At 47.7% G+C, this 11,949-nt stretch overlaps 2 protein-coding genes across 3 annotated transcripts in view; one reads left to right on the forward strand and one right to left on the reverse strand.

The window, feature by feature from the left end:
- LOC310635370 (uncharacterized protein) overlaps nt 1-11,949 on the reverse strand; it is a 74,727-nt gene that overhangs the window by 31,382 nt on the left and 31,396 nt on the right. The gene's annotated exons all lie outside the window — the stretch shown is intronic.
- Nucleotides 548-3,555, forward strand: LOC310635382 (uncharacterized protein). The gene is made up of 2 exons (XM_083354257.1): nt 548-694; nt 1,846-3,555. Exon 2 carries the CDS (start codon nt 2,435-2,437, stop codon nt 3,404-3,406), a length of 972 nt encoding a protein of 323 aa, XP_083210383.1. The 5' UTR covers nt 548-694; nt 1,846-2,434; the 3' UTR covers nt 3,407-3,555.

The raw sequence follows: 11,949 nt of genomic DNA on the forward strand, positions 1-11,949 counted from the left end.
AGCCCCTTTCCTTCTCCCATGGATGCTTGAGAGCCACAGGAAATCAGTCATAAAATTTTGGGTTGAAGTGATGAGAGCAGGACACCCCCTCCTCACCCCAACGAGAAAATACCTTGGCAAATGCAGGAAGAACCCAATACAAACTAGGATGTAAAACTGGCTGGAAGAATCTCCACTGATCCCCAAGGGCTTCCTTGTTGCCTGATGGCACATTGTGCTCCCCCCACGGATGCTTTCCCTTGGTTTAGTAGTTCCTGCAAGTGAAGCTCCTGGCTCAGTTGCAGCAACGATGCGAAACCCCAAAGGGCAGACTCGGGCTAGATCGTCCTGGAGAAAAGTGACGGATGTGGTGGCTAAGAATGGAAAACGGCTCTTAATGAAAAACATCTTAGAAACGCCGGAGAAAGAATGAGCGTATTTTCAGGCTCTCGTCACTAGGTGGAGCTCTAACACAACAACAGCGCCTGGAAAGCTCCAATATAATCAGCATCGCTGCTGGCTGAATTGCGACATCCAACCGGAGGGAGAGCAGCTAAGGTCAAAGGGAGTGGAAACCATCGAGTATTGCTAGAAAGGATGTCGAGGAGAGGACAAGGGCTGAGGAACGTCCTGTTCCGAGTCATCCACGGGAGGATGAGAGAGATGTATAGAGCGGCTCTCGTGCTCTTCCCAGGGACGAAGCAGCAGCTGGAAGGTGAGTGGAGGGCAGGTCGGAGGAGGAGAAGACGGGAGCAAGTAGATTTCCTGGTTACCTAAACGGCGTAAACGCAGAGCAAGCAACGAGAATGAAACAAGTCGGCTGCTGCTGCTACATATTCCTTCCGTTTCCAAAGTATTAATTATGCACTTATGCTGCATGATTAAAACTTCTGCATGCAATTTTCTGCTGGGAGTTGATGTGATAGCAGTGTTCCAATGTTCCAATTTCCTAACAGTGACAACAATTTACCCGTGGAACAGTTTCCCTCTAGAAGTTGTGGGTGCTTCATCATTGGAGGTTTTAAAGAAGAGACTGGACAGCCACTTGTCTGAAATGATACGAGGTCTCCTGTTTGAGCAGGGGGTTGGGCTACAATTTTTTATTGATTGATTGATTGATTGGGACTTACATGCCGCCCTATCTCTCGAAGGACTCAGGGCGGCTAACAACAATAAAATGCAAATAGGATACAAATATTAAGAAGCAATTAAACTATACCTAGCCCCAACTAAAACCAATAAAACGTTAAAACAATTCCCACAAGGCCCTTTCCAGCTCTATTCTGATTGATATACGTACACATATGGACAAAGAAATATATACATTTTTAGGTTTCTATTTCTGTGGGCTTATTTGTGTGAATTTTATAAAGGAATCAATATTTTAACTTGAATTTTGCTGGTCTTCTATACGCCAAGTCAGTCATAATAATGTAATGGTTCCGATAGATGAAACCTATCAAAAGAATTTGTGAGGCAGAATTCTTCCTTAACGTACAACTTCCACCCCCTATTAACTGTCATAAATCACATTCCCCAATTAGCTTGAAGTGCAGGCTTTCTCCTCAGCTCCACAGCCCACCACATCACTGTTATTATTATGGCTAGCTAAGCTTACATTCCAATCCCCCCCTCTCTGCTGCACCTAATTTCTAAGGTAAGAAAAAGCATGTTAAAGGAATTGAGAAAATGGCTGCATTTTCATCATTTGTCAGAGCGGAAACATCCAATATTAGCAGCATTGACAGGTTATACTAGAATTTTGATGTTTTCATGGTAATATAGGTTGTTTTTTTGCTGCTTTCACACGTCCTGTACCCATTTGTTAAACAATAATGAAACTAACCCATTATATGAATCTTACAGATAAAGAGGATGCCAAGAAGAGCGCTCTGCACAACAGAGAATGAGAAGCAGCATTAAAATGCAAGACAAACTATCACCCAAATCCTTTTCCACTTCCTGCACGAAGTTTGAAAACTCTTCTCCTTGCTCATCAGAGGAGACACAAGGGAGAGAATAACAAGAACAAAGTCTTGAGCTGGAAAAAATAAACTATTTGCAACTCAAGGAAACATTACACAAGAGGTCAAGAGAGATAATATCCAAATAAAGAAAAAGTGGAAATAACTGGAACTCGTTGGGATAGCCAAAATGGGCAAGTATTAATTAAAGCCTTTCAGGAAGGTAAGAGTGAGATCAGAAACATTTTTGGCCTCCTCAAGAATCCAAGAATATTAGGGTTGGAAAACCCCCCACAAACTGCACAATGTGGGAAAAATAGAGGTTGCAGATCACAGCTGATTTTGCAGGAGATGTTCCACCCGGTGAAAAATGATGCAAATGTTTGGAGTTCGGCAAAAGCTTTAATCCGAATAGCTCCCTTATGATTCATGGAAGGAGCCATACAGGAGAAAAGCTCTACTAGACGACCAGATGTGAGAAAAATTTTAGCATGAACACTAATATGGAAAGACACAAGAGGTCTCACACAGAAGAGAAACCATATGAGTGTCCAGATTGTGGGAAAGGTTACAGTTGGCATTCCCTCCTGGTGCAACATCAGAGGACTCACACAGGAGAGAAACCATATGAGTGTCCTGATTGTGGCAAAGGTTTCAGACAGAATTGTTACCTGGTCATACACCAGAGGAGACACACGGGAGAGAAACCGTATGAGTGCCAAGATTGTGGGAAAGGTTTCAGTTGCAATTCTGACCTGGTAAAACATCAGAAGACTCATACAGGAGAGAAACCATATGAGTGTCTGTATTGTGGGAAAAGTTTCATTCAGAATTCAAACCTGGTGATACACCAGAGGACTCACACAGGAGAAAAACCATATGAGTGTTCAGATTGTGGAAAAGGTTTCAGTCACAAATCCCACTTGGTAAAACATCAGAGGACTCACACAGGAGAGAAACCATATGAGTGTCCGTATTGTGGGAAAAGTTTCATTCAGAATTCAAACTTGGTGATACACCAGAGGACTCACACAGGAGAAAAACCATATGAGTGTTCAGATTGTGGAAAAGGTTTCAATCACAAATCCCACTTGGTAAAACATCAGAGGACTCACACAGGAGATAAACCATATGAGTGTCCGTATTGTGGGAAAAGTTTCATTCAGAATTCACACTTGGTGATACACCAGAGGATTCACACGGGAGAGAAACCATATAAGTGTCCAGATTGTGGGAAATGTTTCAGGTTTAAATACAAGTTGGTGATACACCAGAGGATTCACACAGGAGAGAAACCATATGAGTGTCTGGATTGTGGGAAAAGTTTCATCCAGAATTCCGACCTGCTAATACACAAGAGAACTCATACAGGAGAAAAACCATACGAGTGTCCAGATTGTGGCAGAGATTTCAGTAGTAGGTATAGACTTATAAATCATGTAAAGTTACACATAGGAGAGTAACCATTCAAAAGAACAGATTATGGACAATGTTTTGCAGCAAATTCCTCTTACTACAGAAGAAATTCCACATGAGGAAAAATTTGTTCCTGAATTTTACTTCTTTTCTCTTACTGGAAGCCTAGCTAATAAATTATTAATTTCTTGCATGATTATTTTTAGTCAAGCGGGTATAATTAAACATGAGAGAAGAGATCCGAGCTTCCTTTGTTTGGCCCAGTGCAGTTGTTCCCTTTCACGGACTCAAGGTGAAGTGTTGTGCTGGGCCAGTGAAAGCAAGCTTAGATCTGTATTACTATGTTTGCCACCTTGAGTTATTTCTACATATAATAAATGCAGGGTAGGTGTTGTTAAGGAAATGTATGTGGCACCCCAACTCATAGTGACTCCACAAGATTTACAGAAATAAAACCGAATACAGAAACCAATAGACCCCATACATTGCAAATAGAAAATGCAAAGCCCCCACAGTTAACATTTACTTGCCCTATAAATACACGGCACCTCTAGCAACATTGGTGGCCTTTTGATTGTCTGGGAGTCCCCAAAAGATGATTCTTGGTTTTCTTCAATTTAGAAGTTAACTAGGCCTCCTGGCCTTACTAACTACCCATTGGGAACCCCATATCAATACAACATATCATATGTGCGGCCAGAATTTGAAAGGCACATTTAATATGGCAGAGTACTTGAGTAAAATGGTTTGGCTGAGATCAGCATATCTGGGACTGATTGGGGTAGATTTTAGGGATGATAAAGGTAAAGGTAAAGGTTCCCCCGCACATGCGTGCTAGTCGTTTCAGACTCTAGGGGCCGGTGCCCATCTCATTTTCAAAGCCGAAGAGCCAGCGCTTGTCCGAGGACATCTCCGTGGTGATGTGGCCTGCATGATTAGACTAGACGCCAAAGGCGCATGGAATGCTGTTACCTTCCCACCGTAGTGGTCCCTATTTTTCTACTTGTATTTTTACGTGCTTTTGAACTGCTAGGTTGCCAGAAGCTGGGACGAGTAACAGGCGCTCACTCTGTTAACTGGCACTTGGGATTCGACTCGCCAAACTGCCGACCATCTGATCAACAAGCTCAGATCAGACCATCTGATCAACAAACCCACTGAGCCACCGCGTCCCTACTTAGGGATGATACTGGAATATAATTCTGTCTTATTTCATTTATCTATGTATCAAATTGTTGTATTTTACTCCAATTTTATTTTAATTTGTTTTTATAGGGTTTTATTAATAATTGATGTTTGAAATTCTGTATCCTGATATGGCCTATGGACTAATCAATAAACTAAAATAATTATTAAAACCAAATGCATATATAACAAAAACCTGGTTTCAATTCAAGCTTCTGATGTGCTGGCGCCTCTTCTTATCCCAGTGCTTAGGGGGAAAGCTATATATTCTTTGCTTTATGGAAAACCAGGAGGATAAAGGCCTGCCACACTTCAGGGGGAAAAGTGTCTCATAGGGCAGGGTCTGCAACAGAAAAGGCTCACTTTTCTGGGCAGGGGCAGGGGCCTCCAGTATAAATCTAATAAGAGGCCCCTGGTTAATTTTTTAGTAAAATTTTTTGTGGGGTTAGGGAGGGGGGTGGGATTGGGTTATGGTTGTTTGCCAATGGGGGGTGGTCCATCAACCGTTGCTCAGGCCAGGTCTGGGATTGGTCGCGTGGGGGGAGAGCGGGGTTTGGTTGCCTCGGGCTCGGGAGCGGGTCGTGGGACTACCGATTCCCAAGACGTTGGGGAATGGTAGCAGGTGTATGATCAGAGGGCCGCATCGATACCGGGGAGGGCATCTCCGCTATTTACAAGCGGTGAGGCGCTCCGACCCTCTGTTTCTTCCCCAAGGTCCCGGGAGCGAGGATGTGCAGCCACCTGAGCTCCGGCTGGTGTACCTGAATGCCAGGTCCGTTGTTAATAAGGCTCCCCTTGTCCGGGATTTAGTTGAGGGTGAGCATGCGGACCTGGCTTGCATCATGGAGACTTGGATGGGCCCAGAGGGTGGTGTTCCCTTGGTTGATCTTTGCCTACCAGGTTTCCGGGTGCTACACCAGCCTCGGGCTCAAGGTAGGGGCGGGGGAGTGGTGGTAGTTATTAGGGAGACCTTGTGTCCGCGGGAGACCACCGTTCCCCAGATAGTCGGGTGTGAGTCTCTCTTTTTGAGATGTGGTCCTGGGGCGCAGTTGTGCTTGCTGCTGGTGTACCTTTCGCCTAGTCGCACAGCGGCAGCCCTGCCTGAGCTACTCGACATCCTCTCGGGGTTGGTGATTGAGTTCCCCAAACTTATAGTTTTGGGTGACTTCAATCTACCATCCCTAGGAGGATCATCTGAGTTAGCTCGGGAGTTCATGGCTTCCATGACAGCCATGGACCTGACACAAGTAATTCTTGGACCAACTCATGTGGGAGGCCACACCCTTGACTTGGTTTTCTTATCTGGACGGTGGTTTGATGATCTTGGTGGGGGTTCCCCAACTGTTATAACCCTGTCATGGACCAATCATCATCCACGGCTGGTCTTCCATTTTGCCACCCCCCGCCGTGGGTGTATGGAGCCAACTAGATGGTACCGCCCCAGATGCTTAATGGATCCTGATAGGTTCCAGGCAGCGCTGGGGTCCCCACCTGCCTCCGTTGCTCACAGCTCGGCGGATGCCTTAGTGGAAGCCTGGGAAAGGGCAGCCACAGAGGCACTTGACCGAGTTGTACCCTTGTGGCCCCTGACCCAGTGCAGATCCCAGCGAGCTCCATGGTTCTCCGCGGACCTTCGGGAGATGAAGCGTCGGAGACGGGGCCTAGAGAGCTGTTGGAGGTCCAGCCGATCCAAATCCGACCGATTGCGACTAAGAACCCACATTAGGTCTTATCTCGCAGCGATAAGGGCGGCAAGGTCTAATTACTTTTCCGCCCTTATCGCGTCCGCAGATAACCGCCCGGCCACCCTGTTTAGGGTGACCCGCTCCCTCCTTAATCAGGAGGTGAGGGAGGAACCCTTGCAGGGTCATGCCGAGGAGTTTAGTCAACATCTGTCGGATAAAATTGCTCGGATTCGGACTGGTCTGAACTCCAGCTGGGCGGAGTCTGACGATCAGGACACGGGCGGTCTTGTTGATGTTATCTGGGAGGAATTTGATTCTGTGACCCCTGAGGAAGTGGACAGGATTATGGGGAGATTGAGCTCCACCACATGTTTATTGGACCCGTGCCCTTCCTGGCTAGTGTATGCAGCTCGGGAGGGGACACGAGGCTGGTTCCAGGCGGTTATATCTGCCTCTTTGAGTGAGGGTAGTTTCCCCACCGTCTTGAAGGAGGCGCTGGTGAGACCTCTCCTCAAGAAGCCTGCCTTGGACCCAGCTGTGTTAAATAACTTTCGTCCGGTCTCCAACCTTCGCTTTCTTGCGAAGGTTGTTGAGAGTGTGGTGGCGCATCAGCTCCCTCTGGTCCTGGATGAAGCGGATTATCTAGACCCATGCCAATCGGGTTTCAGGCCCGGGTACAGCATGGAGACGGCATTGGTCGCTCTGGTGAACGATCTCTGGAGGGCCCGGGACAGGGGATATTCCTCTGTCCTAGTCCTATTAGACCTCTCAGCAGCTTTCGATACCATCGGCCATGGTATCCTGCTGCGGCGTCTCAGGGGATTGGGAGTGGGAGGCACGGTACTTCAGTGGTTCTCCTCCTATCTCCTGGGACGCTCGCAGTCGTTGTTGGCAGGTGGGCAGAGGTCGACCCTGAGGTCTCTCGTTTGTGGAGTTCCTCAGGGGTCGGTCCTCTCGCCTCTCCTGTTCAACATCTACATGAAACCGCTGGGTGAGATCATTCGTGGTTTTAGAGTTGGTTATCATCAGTATGCTGATGATACCCAGCTTTTCATTCCGACCCCAAACCACCCGAGTGATGCCCTCGACGTGATGTCCCGTTGCCTGGAGGCGGTTCGGGTCTCAATGGGGAGGAACAGACTTCAATTCAACCCCGACAAGACTGAGTGGCTGTGCATACCGGCATCCCGGGATATTCAGAATATTCCACCTCTTTCCATGGGGGGTGAGCTTTTACCCCCCGTAGATAGGACTCGCAACTTGGGAGTCCTCCTAGATTCGCGGCTTACTTTGGAAGATCATATAGTGGCTGTGACTAGGGGGGCTTTCGCCCAGGTTCGCCTGGTGCACCAGTTGCGGCCCTATCTAGACCGGGATGCCCTGTGTACGGTCACTCATGCGCTCGTGACCTCTCGTCTGCACTACTGCAACGCTCTCTACATGGGGCTTCCCTTGAAGACCACTCGGAGGCTCCAGCTGGTACAGAATGCAGCTGCGAGAGTTGTCTTGGGAGTTTCCCGGTACTCCCGTGTTACACCTTTGCTCCGCAAGCTGCATTGGCTACCAGTTGTCTTCCGGGTGAGGTTCAAGGTTTTGGTAATGGTTTTCAAGGCCCTACATGGCATGGGTCCGGAGTACCTCGGGGATCACCTGCTGCCGGCATCAACTTGGATGAGCCTTGGTGGAGCAGTGGGCTAATGCCTCCTTAAGTAACACCAGCTGCCTGCAACTAGTGCAGGTTTGCATCCCACCAGGCTAAAGGTTGACTCAGCCTTCCATCCTTCCGAGGTAGGTAAAATGAGGACGCAGATTGTTGGGGGCAATTAAGCTGACTTTGTAATAATGCCGCTTGGGGGTGTGTGAAAGCCCTAATAGGCAGGCATATACATAGAATGAAGGCTACTGCTAAGCTTGTAAGCTGCCCTGAGTCTTCAGAGAAGGGCGGGATATAAATGGAATTTAAAAAAAAAACTTCCCTCCGCCCAGTGCGTTCCCACAAAGAGGGCCTCCTCAGGGTGCCACCGGTCAGAGAATGTCGGCTGGTCGCCCCAAGGGGGAGGGCCTTCTCTGTGGGCGCCCCGGCTTTATGGAATCAGCTGCCGGTTGAGCTCCGGATGGCACCTGACCTTCGCTCCTTCCGACGCGGTCTGAAGACCTACCTATTTGAACAAGCCGGCCTGGCCTGATGGGGGGATGTGCTGCAGTTTTTATTGTGGATTTTTATATTATTCTACTGTTTTTAGCTCGGGCTCTTATTTAATTCTTTTTTAATTTTTGTATTCTGTATTTTTATATGTGCCCTGTTCACCGCCATGAGTCCTTCGGGAGAAGGGCGGTATACAAATATAATAAATGAAATGAAACTTGCTAGCTCCTGGCTGCCATCCTTTCATTGCCCTCTTTTGCCGCACTTAGAAAAGATCTTAATCTGTGGAAATGCCTTGAAATCCTCTGCCAGGAAAACCTCTCATGATTTTCTTCAGCATAACAAACTGCTGTTGATAGTAAAAAGCAGCCCAGGTGACCACATTGCTTAGTGAGGGCAATTTTGGCAGTTTCAGTTGCTATTGCAACTCTTAAGAACCGTGGGTCATTAAGTGAGGACCTCATGCAATTGTGGTGTGGGAAGAGGTAGGAGTTCCAGTCAAGCAAGCTAGCAGGTGAGAGCTATGGACAGGTGGATGGTTTTCACGCCTCCTCCCTTTCAGGGCCTGACTGACCCCAGCAGACTTTCTGCCTAAGATTCCCACTCATTTCTTAGGCTGAGGCCTTAACCTCTACCTTTCGGCAGCTTCCTCAAAGAGCGGCGCCGCTGCCCCTTCGCACGGAGGTACGCGCGCACCTCCCCAAAGGTTTGGGGAGGTGCGCGCGCAACTCCGGTCGTTCGGAGAGGTGCGCGCGCACCTCTCGGAATGGGCAGGGGCGCCTCTCTTTTTGAGGAAGCTGCCACGGCCCGTCTGCGAAGCTGCCGAAAGCGGCAGCTTCGCAGACGGGCCGCGGCAGCTTCCTCAAAGAGTGGCACCGCTGCCCATTCGCGCGGAGGTACGCGCGCACCTCCGGTCGTTCGGAGAGGTGCGCGCGCACCTCTCGGAATGGGCAGGGGCGCCGCTCTTTGAGGAAGCTGCCACGGCCCGTCTGCGAAGCTGCCGAAAGCGGCAGCTTTGCAGACGGGCTGTCGCCGTCGGGCAACCGGGAACCGGTTCCATCTCATTTTTTAAAAAATGGCAGCCGCGTGCGTCCGCGCATGCGCAAAAAAACTTTTTGCGCATGCGCGTGCATGGACACATGCACGCGGCTCCCTCTTTTTTTAATTTGTGATGGAACCGGTTCCCAGTGGCTCTTTTTCTTTTTTAGGTTGCCGACCCCTGCTCTACACCAAAATGCCTCTCATATAAGAACTTCTACCTCAGTTTCCTATTTTCTATATGATCTATGTCTACTCAATTTTTTGAAAAAGTCGATAACATTATATTTCCATTTTCCTCTGCTCAAACTGCCTTGATTAGGATGGTATATCTCCTTTCTCTATTCCTAAACTCTACATTTCTTAAATCCTAATCTCCATAGCTACCTCTTCTCCCTCCCTCCCTCCTCTCTCTCCCTCCTCTATTTATCTAGCTGATCTAAAGATTCCTGTGCTTTAGTAGTTGGCTCTCAGTTGCCCTCAAAACCTCTCTACATCCCCAAACTTTACGACTGACTTCCTGTGGCTCCCAAGGATTTAGGAGAGGGAAGCCCCAGCAGGCCAGGGGCTCCCAAGGAACTAGCCTCACTCCTGCAGGCCAGGGCTGGTTTTAGGTCTGCTAAATGCCAGGTGATTCCGTAATTTCCTCAGCACAGAAATCTCCATTAAATCAGAGTGAGACCCATACACAGCACGGCGTAGAAAAACGGTGCTCAGAAAAAAGCTTTCTGTATTTGGGACACAAAACTAATACACTTTTCAAAGAAATGTTTGAAAGCATTGTAAAAAGAATGGTAGTGTGCATTTGCGCACAAAGGGGTTTCTGCCTGACACTCATTTTTTTAATTAGAAACTTAAGGTAATATTCAAAACACAGTTTATGCCTTCCCTTCTTCTTTCGAATCAGTAATTCTTATATACATTCCTGTTTGGAAATTGTGTCCCCTTAACCAACCAGAAAACAACCCTTCTTAAAAATAGATCATGGTGAGAAATCCAGGATCTAGGCAAACATTTTCCTTCCACGTTGCTCACATCTGTGCAGTATGCTCGCATCTTATGGTATTGCTGGAGGAGACAGAGATGAAAGATAAAAGAGACACTGAAGTTTATAGGAAATGATTGGAGACACTTAGCTAGATAAATAGAGGATGGAGAGAAAGGGAGGGAGAAAGAGAGAGAGGAGAGGTACCTAGGGAGATTAGGATTTGAGAAATGTAAAGTTTAGGAATAGAGAAAGGAGATATGTTGTTCTTAGTTGCGAAGTTGTGTCCGACCCATCATGACCTGATGGACAACGTTCCTCCAGGCCTTCCTGTCCTCTACCATCTTCTGCAGTCCATTTAAGCTCACACCTACTGCTTCAGTGACTCCATCCAGCCACCACCTTCTCTGTCGTCCCCTTCTTCTCTTGCCCTCAATCTTTCCCAGCATTAGGCTCTTCTCCAGTGAGTCCTTCCTTCTCATTAGGTGGCCAAAGTATTTGAGTTTCAACTTCAGGATCTGGCCTTCTAAAGAGCAGTCAGGGTTGATCTCCTCTAGGACTGACCGGTTTGATCGCCTTGCAGTCCAAGGGACTCGCAGGAGTCTTCTCCAGCACCATAGTTGAAAGGCGTCAATTCTTTGGTGCTCAGCCTTTCTTTGTTGTTGTTGTTGTTGTTGTTAGCTGCGAAGTCGTGTCCGACTCATCGCGACCCTATGGACAACGTTCCTCCAGGCCTTCCTGTCTTCCACCATCTTCTGGAGTCCATTTTAGCTCACGCCTACTGCTTCAGTGACTCCATCCAGCCACCTCATTCTCTGTCGTCCCCTTCTTCTATTGCCCTCGATCTTTCCCAGCATTAGGCTCTTCTCCAGTGAGTCCTTCCTTCTCATTAGGTGGCCAAAGTATTTGAGTTTTAGCTTCAGGATCTGGCCTTCTAAAGAGCAGTCAGGATTGATCTCCTCTAGGACTGACCGGTTTGATCGCCTTGCAGTCCAAGGGACTCGCAGGAGTCTTCTCCAGCACCACAGTTCAAAGGCCTCAATTCTTTGGCGCTCAGCCTTTCTTATGGTCCAGCTTTCACTGCCATACATTGCAACTGTGAAAACTATGGCCTTGACTATACGTACTTTTGTTGGCAGGGTGATGTCCCTGCTAAAGGATATCTATTGTAGTGATAAGGGCAGTTTGAGCAGAGGAAAATGGAAATATAGTGTTGTAGCCTTTTGAAAATATAGAGTAGAGATAGATAATATAGAAAACAGGAAACTGAGGTAGAAGATCTTATAAGAGAGGCATTTTGATGTAGAGATTAAGGCCTCAGCCTAAGAAACGAGTGGGAAAGTCTGCTGGAGTCTTTAGGCCAGATCCTCCCCCAGGCCCTGAAAGGGAGGAGGCGTGAAAACCATCCATCTGTCCATAGCTCTCACCTGCTAGCTTGCTTGACTGGAACTCCTACCTCTTCCTACATCACAATTGCATGAGGTCCTCACTTAATGACCCATGGGTCTTAAGAGTTGCAATAGCAACTGGAACTACCAAGATTGCCCTCGC

The sequence above is a fragment of the Vipera ursinii genome, assembly GCF_947247035.1.
Source record: "Vipera ursinii genome assembly, chromosome: 2".
NCBI classification, from domain to species: Eukaryota; Metazoa; Chordata; class Lepidosauria; order Squamata; family Viperidae; genus Vipera; species Vipera ursinii.

Coding starts and splice junctions, on each gene's coding strand:
- LOC310635382 (XM_083354257.1), top strand. CDS start 2,435: ATGAACACTAATATGGAAAGACACAAGAGGTCTCACACAGAAGAGAAA.